This window comes from Stegostoma tigrinum, chromosome 5 (genome assembly GCF_030684315.1).
Source record: "Stegostoma tigrinum isolate sSteTig4 chromosome 5, sSteTig4.hap1, whole genome shotgun sequence".
NCBI classification, from domain to species: domain Eukaryota; kingdom Metazoa; phylum Chordata; class Chondrichthyes; order Orectolobiformes; family Stegostomatidae; genus Stegostoma; species Stegostoma tigrinum.
The window spans coordinates 123,499,408-123,520,232 of record NC_081358.1 but is presented as its reverse complement, the minus strand read 5'-3'; the positions used below and the strand labels follow the sequence as shown (position 1 = coordinate 123,520,232).

The 20,825-nt window shown below is 42.6% G+C and overlaps 1 protein-coding gene across 1 annotated transcript in view; it reads right to left on the bottom strand.

Moving 5' to 3' along the window:
- LOC125452120 (desmocollin-3-like) overlaps positions 1–20,825 on the bottom strand; it is a 41,283-nt gene that overhangs the window by 9,983 nt on the left and 10,475 nt on the right. The window contains exons 4-12 of the mRNA XM_048530139.2: positions 18,291–18,419; positions 17,262–17,417; positions 13,911–14,055; positions 11,115–11,287; positions 9,836–9,970; positions 8,471–8,656; positions 6,192–6,439; positions 3,829–3,971; positions 268–501 (exon numbers count right to left, since the gene is read on the bottom strand). Of these exons, the coding sequence (XP_048386096.1) occupies positions 268–501; positions 3,829–3,971; positions 6,192–6,439; positions 8,471–8,656; positions 9,836–9,970; positions 11,115–11,287; positions 13,911–14,055; positions 17,262–17,417; positions 18,291–18,419 (1,549 nt within the window). The remainder of the gene's footprint in view (positions 1–267; positions 502–3,828; positions 3,972–6,191; positions 6,440–8,470; positions 8,657–9,835; positions 9,971–11,114; positions 11,288–13,910; positions 14,056–17,261; positions 17,418–18,290; positions 18,420–20,825) is intronic.

Here is a 20,825-nt window from a genome sequence, read left to right as displayed (position 1 = left end):
GCTCTAAAACAGGGTATCCCTACAACACAAATATCCCTTTCATAGTGTACACTAGCATCAATAACCAGAATGTAACTGGTAATCAGTGCATTGACTCAGTGAAACAAACTTGTCAGATTTTTATTTGAAAGAGATTTTGGAAAGCAGCATTCAATGAAGATTACTGCTTACTTACACTATGGAAGAGAGTCTACAGGCATAGATACAACAGAAAAAGGAACACTAGTTAAAGCATTGATTGCAGCTTTTAAAAACATGGCTGCATACCCATTTGACTGGTGATCATCCATTTCTTCTTAATTTCTGGTGGCTCAGCTGGTAGTGTAAATATAAATGGAGCAGAGTTAGGTGCCACATCAGAATCCTCAGCCGACACATTGACAAAATCACGCTGGCTGTTCTCACAAATATACAGCTGATTGGTTTGGATCAGTGGAATGTGGTCATTCACATCATCCAGGTTTATCACCACTGTCCCAGTTCCTGTCCTTGAAGGAGATCCTGGTAGAAAGAGGGAATGAAGAAAAAAGATCAGACGTGAGCCAAAGGCAAAAACAGATTTCCTTAATAATTGCAAGTGTATGAGGGGCGTAACCCAAGGAAAGACTGTCTGAAGACAGGTCCCCTCGGATAGTCTCCATCAAAAGGAGACCTGAAATCCAGAGATTCACTCATTCGTTGGCTGTGTACATTGTTGCTATTTCCAGGACACTTACTTGAAGCAATGCAATCAAGGCGCACATTTATCCAGGTAACTGATCAGTCACAACCTAATTCATGGCAGAACTGGCACAAGAGTTGGACTGGACCAACCCTACTCTCAGAAGTGACTCACAATAGATTAGAGTGAACTGAGTGTAATGACATGCAAGCAACAGAAATGTAAATCATACACTGAGTATTTTCCTACATATAATACGGGACCAACAGAGTTAAAAGGTGCATATTCTTGGCACCCAAGATGATTAAAGGGATGGTGAACGGACCACCAGGATTGGATAGGTTCTTTTAGGAAAGAAAAGGGAGGTTTTCTGGCAATGTTGAGAATCATGTCGTTAAGTGTACAGTCCCAAGATTAGCCACAAATTATTTCCTGCACCTTCTCTAACAAGGATAATGGGAACTGCAGAAGCTGGAGAATCCGGAGATAACAAAGTGTGGAGCTGGATGAACACAGCAGGCCAAGCAGCGTCAGAAGAGCACAAAACGCTGATGTTTCAGGCCTAGGCCCTTCATCAGAAAACAGGGATGGGGAGAAGGTTCTGAAACAAATTGGGAGAGGGGGGGGAGGCGGATCGAAGATCGATAGAGGAGAAGAGGCCTTCTCTAACAAAGTTGTTCATTTGACACTTTATGAAGTGCAGTCATTTCAGAGTTGATGAACAGAGGGTAACAGTACTCATTTCTGCGACTGCACAATTCATTCCAGTCGATCGCAGGTTTAAAGACATACAACTCCAAGTACGCTCACTTCTGCACCAGCAGTTACAGAATGCGCCAAGATTCCAAATCGCAGTTACTCTGAAAGTTCAGAGTTAGTTTTGATGAAGAAACAAATTTTTAAAATATTTATGATAAGTGCTTAAAAAGGAAAAGGGGTTCTAGTAAGTTAAGGAGACTCACAATTTCTGCAATAAGAAAAGGTGCCTTGACAATCATACTGCAATTTCCAGAATCATTCTTTGCAAAATTTCTCCCTTCAATCAGTTCAAAATACACAGGAGCGACAGACAAAAGCACTAAAATCAAAACATTCAGGAAATTTCAAATCACAGGCTGACAAATTGGAGAGAAGCTATCTTCTAGCCCAGCCCACTTCAGAGGTACAATGGACAGAATCTGTAACAAGAACTGCCACAAGCACAGGCTGGCTTTCTCCCGAGCTCGGTGTTAATGTGCCCACTTTGTCTACCGATCAGAAAGATGGGAGCGAAGCAGTTTCAGCAAGCATGGGTAAACAAAAAAAGGGCAAAAAAAATTAACAAGCCACTGAGGAAATGCTGAGACCTAGGAACACAGTCTGTCATTTTTTAAAAAAAAACATAGGGGGAGTCAGTGAGGGAGGGTGGGGAGTCTCAGGACATGGTGCTAGAGGGCAGGCTGTAAGGGCAGAGTGAAAGGGCTTGAAAAAGGAAGCTGGAATGGGGGTGAAGGGGGAATAAGGCTTCAAAGAAAAGGAGAACAGAAAGCTACAAAGAAGGGAACACACTTTGAAACCTCATCAATAAATAAGTAAATAATGAAATAATACTCAGCTAACTAGGAATCAAGAAAATGTGAAATCACCCATTCCACAAACCCCATGCAAATGTGAATATGGAATCTCTAGCTTATGGCTGCATGTGATCAGGATTTATAAGATAATGTGTTAGCTGCCATTTTCATGAACACTCAATTTCTCCTTTAAATTCAGAGACTGAGATCAGAGATGCAGTGAACTGGGTTTAAGAGTTCCAGTTATGTGCATTGGAAATGCATTAGCTATTGCCTCCTCAGTCTGTGGAAAGTACGTTTAGTGTGACGGTCATGCGCACGTAGAAGAGTATGCCAGTAATTTTGAAAATAATCTTTTACTAATTTATGCTTGTTGTCAGAATATTGCATCTATTTGCCCTTTCCAAGTACCCTCGCTAAGGTGATAGGATGGAGGTAGAAGGGGTTGAACAAATGTGGCAAAAAGATTTTCTCAGAAGGCTGGAGTCATTAGAACTCTCCTTGAAAACGATCCTGGAATAGAGTCTTTGTATACTTTTAACAGAGGTTGGGTTGTGGAGGTGGGGGGTGAAGAGTTGTTAAAAAACAGCCTCTTTTGCACTGTAGGCAATAATGGTCTGAGACTATGAAGGTGGCATAAAAGGAAATCCATCGTTCAAAAGTAGAAATTGCACAGGCAATCCCTGATGGAGATATATTTGAGGCCGCACAGGGAAGAATGAATTGACCAGACTGCTCTACAGCGAAGGTGCGCACACACAACAGGCCAAATGACTTCCTTTTGTTCAATGGCTCTTCAAAGCTTCTGGCTACTTTTTATCATTGATGTTCAGTAGGAATTACATCCCTTGCACGCATCCAAATATCAGGGCGAGCAGACACACACACACACACACTCTAATGGTGGGGGTGGTGGTGGTAATGAGAAAAGAGAGTTGGAGAGCAGAAACTACACTAATTACATCACCGAGGCCAGGCACCAACTCTCTGACATCTCCTGCAACCGCTCCCACCCCCCCCCCCACCCTGATCATGGCCCTACCCCTGACCACCAAAACATCATCTCCCAGACTATCCATAACCTTATCAGTTCAGGCGATGCTGCCTGGCCCACTGTGCTCCTCCAGCTCCACACAGTTGTCACTACACTAATTAATTCTTCCACACCCTCAATATCTTCAGTCACAAAGTGCAAGAAACTCAGTGGGTAGCTGACACAGTTCAAAGCTATGCATATCCAAATGCTGAGCACACATATACAAATCAAGGTGTAGAGTTGGATGAACGCAGCAGGCCAAGCAGCATTATAGGAGCAGGAAGGCTGACATTTCGGGCCTAGGCCCTTCATCAGAAATGGATCAATCGGCATTTCTGAAGAAGGGTCTGGGCCCGAAACATCAGCCTTCCTGCTCCAATGATGTAGCTTGGCCTGCTGCGTTCATCCAGCTCCATTACTTGTTATCTCATTCTCCAGCACCTGCAGTTCCTACTATCTCTAAATACGAATCAACATCTGTTTGCATTTTCTTAATAAACAAATGGCAAACAATTCCAGTCAGTGCATTTTACCCCCAATTATTACAATATAAAAAGACACATCAGGTTTGTACTTACTGTTTTCTATGGCCAGCACCGTAACATTGTACTTATTATGTTTTACAAATTTAGACTCTCTGTCCAACACAGTGGTAGTTTTGATCTCACCAGTTTGCGAATCAATAGAAACCCAACCTGCAGGATCGTTTAGTTTCCTGTACCTGGATAGACAAGAAATTCAACATCTTAAAAAGTTGCGCTTATAAACTAGTGACCGAGTAATCATTCATTGAGAGGCTTCCTGTTCTATTTGAGTGAACATTTAGAGTTAGGGTTATGAAGTCATATCTATGAATCTTCAGCTGCCTAGAATCTCACTGCTGCCAGAGACCTGGGTTCAACTCCGCTCTCAGGCGACTGTCTGTGTGGAGTTTGCACATACCCCCCAGGTGCTCTGGTTTCCTCCCACAGTCCGAAGATGTGGAGGTCAGGTTGTTTGGCATGCTAAATTGCCCGTTACATACAGGATGTACAAGTTAGGTGCATTAGCCACGGAAAATGTAGGATAACAGGGAACGGGTAGGGACAAAAACAGAAGTTGCTGGAAAAGTTCAGCAGGTCTGGCAACTGATTTTTCTTCACAGATGCTCACGTGTCAGGTCCGGTGACCCTTCCTCGGTACAGGGTGGGGGGTGGTAGTCTGGGTAGGATGCTTAGAGGGTTGGTGTGGATTCAACAAGCTAAATGCCCTGGTTTCACACTGTAAGGATTCAATGATTCCATGAACACTTTTGCTCCCTCTATCACCAATACTCAGTAGTGGCAGTGTGTACCAGCTGCAAGATGTATTGCAGTAATTCACTACGGCTCCTCCAACAGCATCTGCCAAACCAGTGACCTCTACTATCTAGAAGGAGAAGGAGAAGGGAAGCAGAAACAGAAAAGAAACAACAGTTTTCAAGTCCCCCTTCAAGCTACACACCACCCTGGTTTAAAATAATATTGGTCAAATTACTATGTCAAAATTCTGGAACTCCCTAAAACTACTGAGGGGTCTCTGCATGACACAGGCTGCAGCAGCTCACCTCCACCTTCTCAAGGGATAATTAGGGATCGGGCAAGACATGCTGGCCTAGCCAATGACACCCATATCCCATGAATGAATAAACTTCTTTGGTCAAGCCGTTAGTTAGCCGAGCTAGTGCGTTTCGGGATCATACTCTCTTTAATAGACCCTCCCTGTGAAACATCTTGAAGATATTTAATTACATTGCAAATGAAATGCTACATAAAAGTTGTGTTGTTGAGTGATGTAACAAGCAGAAGATGTGACAATTCATTCCTGAATAATTCTGAACAGTAGCTATTCAAATAAAATGTTGTAAATCCTCATAATATACTTTCTCAAAATTCCTCATTTGAGTTATTAGTAAGGCTCTTGGGATTATTGACACTAGGTTTCAGATTCTTGTGTCATCTTCTCATCAGGTTTTCTTTTTACTTGCATAATTTTGATGTCTCTGCAAGACAGCAACTATGCAATTATAGAATTATAGAATCCCTGCATTGTGGAAGCAGATCATTCGGCCCATTGAATCCAGCCTGACCCTCTAAAGTGCATCCCAGCCAGATACATACCCCTACCCTTTCCCCGTACCAGTACATTGGGTGGATTGGCCATAGACAGCTTCCATATTCCTCGACACTCGCTAATTTAAATACGGCCAATCCACGTAACATGCACATCTTTCGACTATGGGAGGAAACCCACGCAGGCACGGGGAGAATGGCAAATGTCTTTGTTGAGTGTGCACAGAGGGTAGAATTGAATCTAGGTGCCTGGCGCTGAGGCAGTGCTAACCACTGGGCCACTGTGCTACCTCTTTTCAAAAATAGAAGTTGCTAGAAAAGATCATCAGGTTTGGCAGCATCTGTGAAAAAAATATCAGAGTTAACGTTTTGGGTCCGGTGACCCTTCCTCGGGAGTGATGGCAGCTGGGAAAACATGGGTTTATCGGTAGAAAATAGGGAGAGGGATGGGATAGGGAGTAAATAATAGGATAGAGCCCAGAGCAATTGGATAGACAAAGGAGTTGATACCTCTTTAATCTGTTTAATTACATAGCAACATCTAGTTCAGTTTGTACAATTTACCTGCACACAATGAAAGAAGAGAAGCATGTTGAGACATTCTGCTTGCTAGCCTGATTTATTGACTTTCAAAGCCTTAACAGAAACAGGCCACTCAGCACATCTGCTACTCGAGCTCCCTTCCCATAATATCGAATGCCATCCAGATGTCCTTCTATTTCTTCGTCTGCTTCATGTCTTTATTTAGTCAGCACAAAACTTAAGTTTTTCAATGCATGCCACTACAGCCTTCCTTAGATAAGGGCCTAGTCTTCTTACTTTACCTTCAAGTCGATAATAAGCAATCTTACCTGATGCCATCGCTGCTTTGATTCTCAGGATCCTTTGCTACATATGAGCCCAAAACTTTCCCAATTTCCACATTCTCCTTTGTCCAGATTTGTTTGACAGCAGGCTCAAATTCTGGACCTTCGTCTACATTCACAACATTGACTACTACTGAAGCAGTTTGTCTAGAGGCAGAACTTCCAATCAGTGGGACCTCATTTTCCACTACAATTTCCAATGGGATTAACTGTGTTTTCTCATGATCCAAGGGCTAAGGAACAGATAGGAAAGATTATATTAAAACACTTGAAATCACTTCCAAACAATTAATCTTGCAAGATGTTAAAATGGATCATTACATACACACAAATTCACTGTTATTGATTGGTAGTACTGGATGCAAGCACTTTGGAATTACATGCGTTATGTAAAAAAAAATAGGTAAATTAATTTCTGTCCTAAAGCTGCTGCAGTGTTCCATAAAACCCAAAGCAAGCTGGGGGAACATCACCTCATTTCCTCCCATAATTCTTTACAATCTTTGAGTCTCAACATTGAGTTCAATAACTTCAGACCAACTTTGGTCGATCGATTTGATTGCAAACTTGTCTTGGAGGCCTATTAAGATGAAACTGAGAACTGTGGTTACTGGAAGTGTGAAACAAAATCAGAAGTTTCTGGAGAAGCTCAGGTGGCAGCACCTGTAAGGTTGGTGGGGGAACAAAGTCAAGTCCAGTGACCCTTCATCAGTACTCTGAAAGAGGGTCACTGGACTCAATTGTTTTTCTTCTCTCTACAGATTTCTGGCAATTTTCCACCTGCTTGCCTTTCCTCTTTTCCCGCCCCCACCCCTCTCAACAGCATAAAATACATTATTTTTCCAGTCCACTTCAGTTCTCATAGTCATAGATTCATACAGTTATAGAAACAGACCATTTGGTCCAACTCATCCACACCAACCAGACATCCCAATTTGATCTAGTCCCATTTGCCTCTCTCCACAAATGCTGATAGATCTGTCAAGATTCCCCAGAGCTTTCTAATTTTATACCACAGCAAGGTAAAAATGTGGTTTCTTCTATCCACCACTTTCATTCTCACCAAAACAGCTATGTGAAATTGATATGAAATCATTCTAAGAACATTTGATAGATCATAGGAATTAGTGTTTTAAAAAAAAAATAAACGGCCTCAAATGTTATTGAAAGAATTCCAACTAGTGTGTTAAGCAAGAGATAGACACTGGTATTTCCAATAAAAATAAATCAACAATGTGATGGAAAGTAAACTGGCTTCGGCTGCTTTTAGAGTTTTGAGCCCCATAATCAAAGGATCACGCCAGTCTCAAAGCATTACTTGCATCTCTCTCCACAAATGTTGAAAGGTTCGCCAAGGTTCTTCAGCCTCTTCTTTCCTTTGAGGGATTCCAGAGTGGGTTTACAAGAATACTCCCAGGAATGAAGGGTTTGGCATATGAGGAACAATTGAGGACTCTGGGTCTGTACTCAGTGGAGTTCAGAAGGATGAGGGGGATCTCAGTGAAACTTGCAGAATACCGAAAAGGTCCGGATAGAGTGGGTGTGAAAAGGATGTTTTCACTAGTGGGAGAGACCAGGACACAAGAACACAGCCTCACAGTGAGGGGGTGATCCTTTAGAACTGAGATGATGAGGAATTTCTTCAGCCAGAGGGTGGTGAATCTATGGACCTCATTGCTGCAGAAGGCTGTAGAGGCCATGTCATTGACTGCATTTAGGACAGAGATAGATAGGCTCTTGATTAGTAAGGGGGTCAACGGTTACAGGGAGAAGGCAGGAGAATGGGATTCAGAAACACATCAGTTGTGATCAGACTCAATAAGCTAAATAACCTTAACCTGACAATAGACAATAGGTGCAGGAGTAGGCCATATGGCCCTTCCAGCCAGCACCACCATTCATTAGGATACTGGCTGATCACCCACAATTAGTATCCTGTTCCTGCCTTATCCCCATAACCCTTGATTCCACTATCTTTAAGAGCTCTATCTATCTCTTTCTTGAAACTATCCAGAGACTTGGCCTCCACAGCCTTCTGGGGCAGAGCATTCCACATATCCACCACTCTCTGGGTGAAGAAGTTTCTCCTCAACTCTGTTCTAAATCTGTTCATATAGCATATTGTTTAACAACCTCTAAAATTAGTCAAAGACCAAAAATTCAGCCTTGTTTTCATGGCAATGGCATTTGAAGATTTCCAAGTTGAACGTTTCATGGACAGCCCGACAATACAATTTGCTACACAATCTCAAACACTTGCTTACCTTTACAATGTACAAGAGACCACTATTGGTCTTGGGATCACTTAGAACTTTGAAATTTCCATTGCTGTCCCCATTAATGATAGTGAACACTGCTCTGCTTGCTTCTGTGTTCTCCAAGTCCTGATCAACAACTGGCATTCGGAGGATCATCACATCACTTACACTCTCGTTAGCATAAATGGTATACTGAAGCAAGACAAAAAAAAAACTTTAATCTTAAAAAAAAATCAATTTCTTTTCAGTCAATACAATGAGCGTAACAATTCTGAGAAACGGTAAAAATCTTCATCAATGACACGGGGTTAATACATGTTTGAGGGGAGGGAGAAGAACACTGGAAATCTGAATTCTGAAATCAAATAGTCACAACTCAAAATCACAACAGGGTTTCAAAACCCAAAACATACAAGTGCAAAATTCTTTCAAGTAATACTTTTTACTCAGCCAGTAGTTAGGGTCTGGAATGCACTGCTTGGAAATGCGGAAGGGGCACATTCGATTGAGGCATTCAAGAGTATGAGATGGTTATTTCGATTGAAATGGTAAGCAGTGATATTAGGAAAAGACAGGAGATTGGCAGGAGGGAACAGAACCACAGTGGGCTGAATGGCCTCCTTCTATCATAGTAATTCTGTGAAGACATGGATGGAACCACAAACAGCTTTAATGCTTTCAATAAGTAATGAAACTTCAAAAATATCAAGCACTTTTTAGTCCAATGTCAATGTTTTGCTGACAATTGACACACTTTCCATAATTTTACACCGGCAATAAGAAGTTTGAATTTTAAAAACCAAAGGTGCAGATTGCAACAAAATGGTAAATGACGAGGTAGTTCACGATAAAATGCAAAACCAAACATCTTCTGGCAGTAAAAACTGGAAGCCATTTCGAGGACTGGCCTCCTTAGAACAGAGAAGATTGAGACTGAGGCAGAACAGCAGGTGAATGACCCCAAGACAATGTTCAGTCATAGAGCCAGTACAGATATGGCAGGCCAAATGGCCTCCTTCTGGTCAGTAACCAGAGGTCACAGATGGTGAGAAGCCAAGAGGAATGACACGGAGTATTTTATACCAACAGCTGGAATACACAGTCAAGGGAATAAAAATGGTGGAGAACAGCAATTTAATAACAACTTTCAACAAGGAATTGGATAATTACTTGAAGGACAGAAAACCATGGAGAGGAAAAATAAAAGACTTGAACCAACTGAACTGCTCTATAATGGACAATCAAACAGCAGTGAGCTGACTGTGATCTCTCGAGGCAACAAGCCTCCACTGATACCCAAGTCAGGCCAGAAGAATAACAACATCATATTTTATTCATTTATTTATACTGAATAAATTTTCCACAACTTACTTTGTTGATCTTAAATGTTGGAGCATGGTCATTCACATCGGTAACGTGCACAATAACAGTTCCAGTAGAAAATAATCCGTAAGGTTTCCCCCCCATGTCTCTCACCTCGACTGTGAGTGTGTAAGTGTCCTGTTCCTGGAAATATTTGAACATGAAACAATGCCACATAACAATAATTTATAAATTTTTAAACTCAAAACTGTCCTGTTCCACAGAAACATAATCAATGGGCTCTTCTAAGGCAGCTCTGCTGTTCAAAAAATTATGGCAGACACACACAGGCTCAGAGGTAAAGAATTCAGATTTTTCACAGTGGATGAACTTTTTGTTTTAAATTCTGCCCTAGTTAACCAGCCCCTTATTCTGAACTTATCCCAATGCTCTAAATTCTCCAGCCAAGTTACTGCTTGCCAGCTGACAAAAATCAAACTGCTGGGAAAACTCAGCAGGTCTGGCAGCACCTGTGGGAGAGAAAGCAGAGTTAATTTTTTTCCCCCCAGATCCAGTGAGCCTTCTTCAGAAGTCACTGTGTCAGCACACTCTTACCAGACTAGAGAACTGATCTCTCATTAGAGAGGGAGATAACCGATGATGATTGATGGGAATTAAACTCACAGTGTTAGCATCATACTGCTTCCCAAACCAACTGTCCAGCCAACTGAGCTGAACCAAACCCCATCTTCTGAACTGGACCTGAAACGTTAACTCTGCTTTCTCTCCACAGATGCTGCCAGATCTGTGGAGGCTTTACAGCAATTTTTGATTTTTTTTTCTGATTTTTGTTTCTTTTCGCAGTGGGTGGGGGGGGTTGTTTGCAAGTGAAAAGCTGATTTGATCAGCCTGACTGATACTCATGCACTCGACCGAATTAAACATATTTGAGGGAAATGAGATAGTCAATACATCTGGACAATGAAAAACATGTGATGGAAAATAAAACACTTCAGAGGATATAACTCCCAAAGCTCTCCATCATTGGGGATTTTCATTGTCTCATTCATTGCAAGCAGACTTGTATCGCCCAATTTCCTCTTTCAGCTGTTAATTGATGGGCTGTGAATTTCAAACTTCAACTTTTGCACTCTTACAGCCAAAAAACATAATGCTTTAGTTTTATTTGTGCACTGGGTAGGACCAGCATTCAGCACCCATCTCCAAACGCCCTGAAGGTGGTGGGGAGCTACTTTCTCCAACAGCTACAGTCCTTGGGACACAGGAACATTCACAACCCTGCCGAGAATCTCACTTTTAAAAAAACAAAGTTTGAAAGCAAGCTTACTTCGCGGTCTAGTTTATCAGACTTGGTTTTAAGTTCGCCTGTGAGCTCATCAACAGAGAACAGTCGTCCAAACTTTGAGATTGGCTCCTGTGACAGAATCTTGTAACGAAGCATAGTATTTAAGGTATTGGGCTCATCAAGGTCAGTAGCAGTGAGCTTATAGAAAGACGTACCTAAAATTGCAAGTGCAAAGGATAGTTAATAGCAGCTTTCAGGAAAAGTTACATCAAGACAATTTAATTTTAAAACTGACACCTCTAATTTTACACAGGCTCCTTGTCCACCCACTCAGGTGACACACAGTTCACTTGCTAGTTAAGTTGAGGTCAGTGATTTGCTAGCTTGGTTTTTGCTTGGTTCTGGAGTCACACTTAGGCCAGAAAGGGTAAAGACGGCAGATTTCCTTTGCTAAGGGAAAAATCCCCCTTTTAGGAGGTTTATAAAATCACGAGCAGCATGCATAAGGTGAATGACATAAGAACCAGGACCGGGAGTAGGCCAACTGACCCACTGAGTCATTGTGGGAGTAACAGTTAAAATGCACTATTATTTTAATGGTAGAAAATTGCAGCATGCTGATGTGCAGAGGGACATGGATGTCCTTGTGCATGGTCCATCGAAGGTTGGCTTGTAGGTACAACAGGTAATTAAGGCGGCAAATGGAATTTTGCCCTTGCTAGACGGATTGAGTTTAAAGCAGGGAGGTTATGGTGCAGTTGTATAGGGTGCTCTACCATTCAATAAGATCATGGCTGATGTTTTCATGGTCGCAGCTCCACTTACCCACACATTTCACCATAACCCTTAATTCCTTCACTGTTCAAAAAAATCTTAGCTTTAAAAACATTCAACGAGGATGCCTCAACTACATCACTTGGCAGGGAATTCCACACAGATTCACAACCCTTTGGGTGATGGCATTCCTCCTCAATTCTGTCGTTAACCTGTTTCCCCCTTGTTCTAGTCTCATCCAACAGTGGAAACGACCTCCTTGTGTCTATCAAAAAGGCAACTCACCACCACATTCTCAAGGGCAACTAGGGACGGGCAAAGAAATGCTGGCTGGCCAGCCAGCAACACCCACATCCCACAATAAGCTGAAATATCTTGTAAAAACATAAAATTATGAAGGGAATTGATAAGACCCTCCTCTCTCCACACTTCCCCACCATTCTTATAATTTCCAATGAATATAATCCCAGTCTGCTCAGTCTCTCCTCATAAGCCATAGCTCCCATCTCTGGAATCAACCTAGTGAATCTCCCCTACACCCCCTCCAGTGCCTGTACATCCTTTCTCAAGTAAGGAGACCATAACTTCACACAGTACTCCAGGTATAGTCTCACCAGCACCCTATACAGCTGCAACATAACCTCCCTGGGCTTTTAAACTAGCAAAGATAAAATTCTACTTGCCTTCTTAATTACCTGTCGTACCTACAAGCCAACCTTCGGTGGACCATGCACAAGAACATACAGGTCCCTCTGCACAGCAGCATGCTGCAATTTTCTACCGTTCAAATAATAGTGCATTTTAACTGTTACTCCCACCAAAATGGATGACTTCACATTTATCAACATTGCATTCCATCTACCAGACCTTTTCCCACTCACAAACTCACTCTCTCTGAAAGCTGGCAGAGTCCTCCACACACTTTACTAACATTCATCTTAGTGTTATCCGCAAATTTCGACACACTATGTGATCCCCAACTCCAAATCATCTATGTAAATTGTAAACAACTGCAGTTTTAACACTAATCCCCGAGGCAGATCACTTGCTGTTGTTCACCAACCAGAAAAGCACTCATTTATCCCCACTCTTAGCTTCTTGTCAGTTAACCAATCCTCGATCAATGCCAATACATTTCCTCAACACTGTGACCCTTAAATCTTCTACAGCAGCCTTGTGTGTGGAATTTTATCAAATGCCTTTTGGAAATCCAGATACATCATATCTACTGGGTCCCCGTTGTTCACTGCAATCAATGCCTTCATAGAATTCCAGCAAATTAGTAAAGCGTGACCCGCCTTTCGTGAATTCATGCGGTGTCTGCCCAATGGGACAATTTCTATTGATATGTCTTGCTACTTCTTCCTTGATGATAGATTCAAGCACTTTCCCCACTACAGAAGCCAAGCTAACCGGCCTATAATTCCCCATCTTTTGTCTACCACCTTTGTTAAACAGTGGCGTCACATTTTCGGTTTTCCAACCTGCTGGAACTCCCCAGAGTTCAGCAAACTTTGGAAGATTACCACAAGCGCGTTTGCTATTTCTCCCACCAAGGTCTTTTCTCCCGAAATGTGTTTGGGGGGGGGGGGGGGGGTCAAAACTAGTGGTCATAGTTTTAAGGTGAGAGGGGGAGATTTAAAAAGGGCCTAAGGGGCAACTTTTTAAATGCAGAGGGTGGTACAGGTATGGAATGAGCTAACAGAGGAAGTGGTGGAAGCTGGTATATTTACAACACAAAAGGCATCTGAATGGGTACGTGAATAGGAAAGATTAAGAGGAATATGGGCCCAATGCTGAGACTAAATTAATTTAGGATATCTGGTCAGCATGGATAAGTTGGACCGAAGGGTGTGTTTCCATGCTCTACAGCTCGATGACCATGACAGCTAAAGACTGGAACAATCTCCCTGGTGTGCTTGTCAAGTTTCCAGCTGGGCATTAGAGGGAACTCAAATAGGAATATCACAGGACTGGTAGTCTTCAGCATCCCCAATTATGTTATTGATAACTGCAATTAAGAATTTTATAAATTGAAAGTACTTAAGCTCAATGTATCCTTACCAACTGGAGATCCTTCAGCTACATTTGCACTGAACTGCTCTTCAGTAAACTTCGGGGTATTATCATTCACATCATTTATTTTAACAGTCAGATCAAGAGGATATTCAGGAACAAATCCCTCCTTAGTTCTTGCTGTTCCAGTCAGCTGTGGAATTGAAGAGAAACTGTTAAAATTTAACCATTATAACATTATTCCTTTTTCACAAGCATAATCAAAACATACTCATGGAGGCCTATAGTACAGAAAAGGTCCTGTGGCATATCGAGCCTGCACCTGTCAAAAACAAACACCTAACTATTCTCATCCCATTTTCCAGCATTTGGCCTGTAGCCTTGTATATCTAGGCATCACAAGTGTACATCTAAATACTTCACTGTCACGAGGGATTTCTACCTCTACCAGTCTCATCGGCAGTGTGTTCCAGACTCTCACCACCCATTTCTCCCCCCCTCTTATCACCTCTAAACTTCCTGCCCCTTACCTTAAATCTATGGCTCCTTAGTCATTGATCCCTCCACCAAAAGGAAAAGTTCTTTCCTATCCACCTTACTGATGCCTGTCAGTTTTGTACATCTCAACCATGTGTCCCGCTCAGACTCCTCTGCTCCAAGGAAAACAATTCCAGTTTTTCCAACCTCTCCACAACAAACTCTCGAGCCCAGACAATATCTGGTAAATCACCTCTGCACCCTCTCCAGTGCTAGCACAATGGTCCTATAATGCGGTTTCAACAAATGCACATAAATACTCCAGCTGTGGCTTAGCAGTTCCAGCACAATCTCCCTGCTCTTAAGTGTCTAATAAAGGCAAGTATCCCATTACCTTCTTAACCATTTTATTTACCTAATCCACTACCTTAGCAGATCAGCAGGCATGCTTGCATATCATGTTTCTCCGATCTTCACTGCTTCCTACGTTCCTACAGTTCACGTATCCCCATGCTTTGTACTCGGGCAGGACAAACATCACTTCATGTTTATCTGGATTGAATTCTGACCAGCCCATCTATACCTTTATGTAGTTTAAGGATATCCACCTCACCACTTACCACACCAACAATTTTTGACATCATCTGCGAACTTACTGATCAACCCTCCTATATTCAAGTTTAAAATCATTTTGTACAGACCACAAACAGCAAGAGGCCTAACACTGATCCCTGCACAACCCCACTGGGACTTATCAAAAGCCTTGCTGACATCCAAGTGGACTGCGTCAAATGTATTGCTCTCATCTACACACATGGTCACCTCTTTGAAGCTTTCAGTCAAGTTGGTCAGACATTACCTCCCTTTAAAAAAAACAGTTCTTGATTGCTCTCTGCCTCTCCAGGTACAGAAGAATCCTCTCTGAATACCCACTCAACAGGAAAAGAAAAATCTTCTGTACGTTTAATGATTGCTGAGAGAAAACAAAAAGAGAGCTTTTTTTCAAGCCTTTTGTCTTTCATTCATCAGGACACTTTGTAAGAGTTCTGGTTGTGGTATTCTTGCAGATTGTCCTGATGCGCAGAAGACGAAAGCTTCATTATAATGTATGATTTTTCAGCCGTTCTCAAGCTCTGTGCCACTACACAAACAGTTAATGTTTTTGGCTTTGCTCACCAACATTCTAATAAGAGCAAGATGAAGTTTCTCTCAGATGGTTGTCCACCTTTGGAACCATCACCTTGGTCTGGCCTACATGCAACCTCAGACCCACAGCAACGTGGTTGACACTGAATTGCCGATTCAAAAGGTCTAGCAAGCCACCAAGTTCAAGGACAGCTAAGGTCAGGCAGTAAATGCTGCCCAGTGAGCCAAGCCGATGTTCCATGACTGAATTTTTAAAATTTGACATGCCTTAAGAAAAAGTGTTTTGTCTTCAACAATGGTCTTTAACAATTTACCAAATTACTTTCTGTATTCTGCAAGAGTCTAAAAACTGGATGTTAAGTTAGACAGATCTGGTTGATACTACTCAAGAAGATAAAAAGGTGTGACCCAATGAGCTGGAAGGTTCATTTTCAGACGTTTCGTCACCAATCTAGATAACATCATCAGCAAGCTTCCAGTGAAGTGCTGGTGTTATGTCCCGCTTTCTATTTATCTGTTTAGGTTTCCTTGGGTTAAAAGACATGACCCACTATCATAAGTATCCTTACATACAGATGAGGAAGGACACCACTTTGATTGGGACAACACATCCATCCTAGGACAAGCCAAACAGAGACACGCACGAGAATTCCTAGAAGCATGGCATTCCAACCGGAACTCCATCAACAAACATGATTTGGAGCCCATCTACCATCCTCAGAGAAAAAGAACAGGAAATGAAATCACCAACCCAAGGAAACCTAAACAGATAAATAGAAAGCGGGACATAACACCAGCACTTCACAGGAGGCTCACTGATGATGTTACCTAGATTGGTGACGAAACATCTGAAAATGAACCTTCCAGCTCAGCTAGCAAACTCACATCCAGAACCTCAGCCAGAGCTACAAATCTTCTCAAAACTCGCTAAGTGTGACCCAATTGGCAAGGGCAGCAGTTGTTGACCATCCCTAGTTGGCCTTTACCCAAGTGGCTTGTTAGGCTAATGCAGAGGTTGTAGGCAAGAGATAACCTAAAGTGGAGTAGATCTGGAATTGTTGGTCAGGCAACACAAGGCAAGGACAGAAAGTTTTCTTCCCTGGAAGGTCATCAGCGATAGCTTAATGGCCACCATCACTGAGACCACTTTCAAATCCAAATTTCCATTAACGGAAAATAAATTCCGCCAACGGTCACGGTGAGACTGCAACCCACATCCCCAGAGCATGATCAAGCACAAAATGCTAGAGAAGCTCACCAGTTCGGGTATCATCCGTTTAGAGAAAAACAGAGTTAACAGTCCAAAAACACTCTTCTGAAGAATTCTGCTTTGAAGAAGAGTCACACTGGACTCAAAAGTGTTAACTGTTTCTCTCTCCACAGATACTGCCAGATCTGCCAAGTTTCCCCACATGGACTGGGTTTGTTTTTGATTTCCAGCATCCACTGTGTTTTGTTTCTCCCCAAGCATTAACCTGGATTCTAGATTACCAATCCGATAACATTACCATGATACCACCTATCTAATTACAAACCAGTAAATTAGAGACCAAAATCGAACAACTTTGTTTTTGAAGAGTTAATACTCAGTTCAATATGGAAACTTCAGCATTGCTATCTGTAACAAGCAGGTGAAAACCTAACAAATGGTGAACCATGGCACTTACCTTATGACCTGAGATTAAGCTACGTCGTTCATTCAAAGTCTTGTTGCAAAAAAGAACGTGACTGACTCACTTTCTGCAAGTACAGGTAGAGGCCAACAGAGACACTTACCCTAAACAATGGGTACTCTTCACGATCCACAGGCTTCAACACAAATATTCTACCAGTCTCGGGTTCGATCCGGAAAAAACCCAAAGGAGGGCGATCTACTCCTTCCCCAGTAATTTTGTAGAACAACGTATAGTTCTGCTCAAACTCTGATTTTATCTGAGGAGGGAACAAAAAAAAACCAAGAGTCAGTTCAATTTTAACATAATCTGCCCTCTTCACTCTTATGTATGCACTGCCAGAGTGGCAGCACAATAGATATCACCCGACAGAGGATGACAATGGATCCATCCAAAAGAAATCTGGTAAAATAAAATGAAGGAGCACCTCCAAGAGGGGGAACACCACCTGCACCAGATCACAACAACCGTCAGATCTAGCTTCCCATAGTTTCCAGGACCTCATGTCATGTGAAGTCAGAGTTAATTGAGGTTAGTACAATCTAACGTATGTAATACACCGTCATTGGGAATTTTGACTTTGATGTAGAATTAGATTGAGTCCAGCTTCAATTCTGCAAAGGGACAGTAGGAACTGCTAATGCTGGAGTCTGAGATAGGCTCAGTTTGCGACAAATGACAACACCTCCCGGTCGCGAACCACTTCAACTCACCCTCCCGCTCCCTGGGCTTCCTCCAGTGTCACAACGATGCCACCAAAAACTGGAGCGACAGCACCTCAAAGTTCACCTGGGAACCCAACAACACAATAGTCTCAATGTGGACTTTGAGCTTCACAAGCTTCCCACCCCTGACCCATAAGTCGGTCTCCTGAATCCAGAAGCCAATGCACTGAATGTTCCTAAGGAGGAGCTATATATAATTCTAAGGGCTGGAGCAATCAAAGGATAGGGGTAGAAAGCAGGAACAGGGTACAGAGTTGGATGATCAGTCATGTCCGTATTGAAGGGTGGAGCAGGGACACAGGGCTGAATGGCTGATATCTGCTCCTATTCCCAAGTGATTTATCCACAACCTGCATCAATTGGGCGCATAACATTAATTTGACTTGAATAAAAACGCTGCAACTTACAGTTTGAACATACTGGGGGAAGGGTCCAACATCATTCTCGGTGACAGAAAATGGAAGAGGTCTCCACCTCCGTTTCTGACGTCGCAGTACAACCGCACGTCGGAATCGAATGAGTTCTCCTAATTTATGCTGAAAATATTAAGCATGACACGAGGTAACGTTAATCCTATTCTGCTTCACAACCTCAGGAGCTTTACAAACAAAAGATACATTTGTTCAAAGAATGTCAATGACGTAAACGCAGCTCGTGATTCTCTCAAAGTCCCACAAACACAACCAAAAAACTGCCCCCCCCCCAAGGGAGTGAGATGCTACTTGAGGGACACACATGAACCAGGACACCAAGTAGAACTTCTACACCCAAGCAGACCACAAGACATTCTACACCCATTAGAACGGGAACTGATGGGGTTTTTGTTTTATGTTCATAGTTTCGCGAAAGTAGAGTTGCAGGTAGACAGGATAGTGAAGGTAGCTTTTGGTACACTTTCGTTTATTAGTAAGTGCGTTTGAGTATAGAGTTGGGGGAGCATGTTGCAGTTGTACAGGAGATCGGTTAGGCCACTTTTGGAATACTGCATTCAACTTCTAGTTTCCCTGCTATAGGAAGGATATTGTGAAATTGAAAGAGTTCAGAAAAGATTTACAAGGATGTTGCCGTGGCTGGAGGGTTTCAGCTATAGGGAGAGGCTGAATAGGCTGGGGCTATTTGATCTGAAGCATCCGAGGCTGAAGGTTTATAAAATCATAAGAGGCATGGATAGGGTGAATAGCCAAGGTCTTTACCCCAGGGTAGCAGAGTCCAAAACTGGAGGGCAAAGGTTTAAATAAAGATTTTAAAAAGGACCTAAGGGACCACTTTTTCCACTTAGACAGTGGTGAACATATGAAAGGAGCTGCCACAGGAAGTGGAGGAGGCTGGTACAATTACAATTACAATAATAAAAAGGCATCTGGGTTGGTATATGAACAGGAAGGATTTAGAAGGATGTAGGCCAAATGCTGACAAGTCCGACTGGATTAATTTAGGATAACTAGTCTGCATGGATGAGTTGAACTGAAAGGTTTGTTTCCATGTTGTACATCACCATGACTCTATACAAGTTGATTTATAGAAATGTAACCCAACACTTGTACCCAAGTTTCTGGCTCAAGGGTAAGAATACTATGACTGGGCCACAAAGGCCCACAGTCCGAGAATTTAAAAATTCCAATAGTATGGAAGCAGTCCATTCAGCCCCTCACGTCCACATCAACCCTCCAAACAGCATCCTGGCCAGATCCACCCTCTCCCTACCCTATAACTGTATCCCTACAGCTAATGTACCTAAACTGAACATTACGAACAATTTAGCATGGCCAATCTACCTAACCTGTATGTCTTCAGACTGTGGGAGGAAACCCAGGCAGATGCGAGGAGAACAATGCAAATTCCACACAGACAGTGGCCTGAACATGGAACCCACATCCCTGGTGCTAAGAAGCAGCAGTGCTAACCACTGTGCCATCTTGACCTAACATTTCATCTGAAAGGCACTCACTCAGGGAGTGAGTCTGCATTACGTGCTCAAGCCTCTGTAAGTGTTTTCTTTAAAATTAATTCACAGGATGTGGGCACCACTGGCTGGGCTGGCATTTATTAGCAAATCCTACCAGCTCGTGTGTGTGGGGGGGGAAGCAGCTAAATCACATTGCTGTAGTTTGGAGTCACATGGAGGTCAGACCAGGTGATGACAACAATTTCCTTCCCTAAAAGGGACATTAGTGAATCAGATGCATTCTCTAATAGCTGGCTGTGGCTTCATGGTCATTATTTGACTCTTGATCCCAGAGATTATTGGTGAATTAATATTCCATCACTAGTCACAACAGGATTCGAAACCAGAATCCCAGAACATTGCCTGGGTCTGGATTGATAGCCTGGAAATGACAGACTGTCACCCTCTCTGAGGAAGTTAGAATCTCAAGAACAAGTCCCTCCTACTGAGCCTTAAGTCAACACAGATTTACAAAATGATTAAAAAAACACATTGACAGAACCATTGTAGTAAAAGCCCTAGGAACAGAATTCCAGGCTCTAGAATAGTGACAGGATATCAGTAAACTCTTCTCTCCTCCTTCTCCACACCCACCTCCCATACCCTCCCTATTTCACACCACCCCCACCCCAAACCAAGCAGGAGATCAGAGCTGGACCCTCCCGAACAATGGGCTGATACAGTAAGACAGCTATACCAGTGAAAGCCGAGTAGTCCCTGGCCATTGTACCTGGTGAGTCCAGCTGGAATTAAAGCAGTTATGTTCTGGTCACACGAGAGCTCTCAAACAGCCATGAGCACAATCCAGAGTCAGAATCCTCTCAGGCCATTGGGTCTGTGCCAACCTCTCCACACTAGTCTCACCTGCCTGTACTGGGCCCATAGCCTTGAATTTTAGGACGTTTCAAGTGCTCATCTACATACTTCTTAAAAAGGTTGTGAGGTTACTTACATCAACTATCCTCCCAGGCAGTGCATTCCACACCCCCACTTGAAT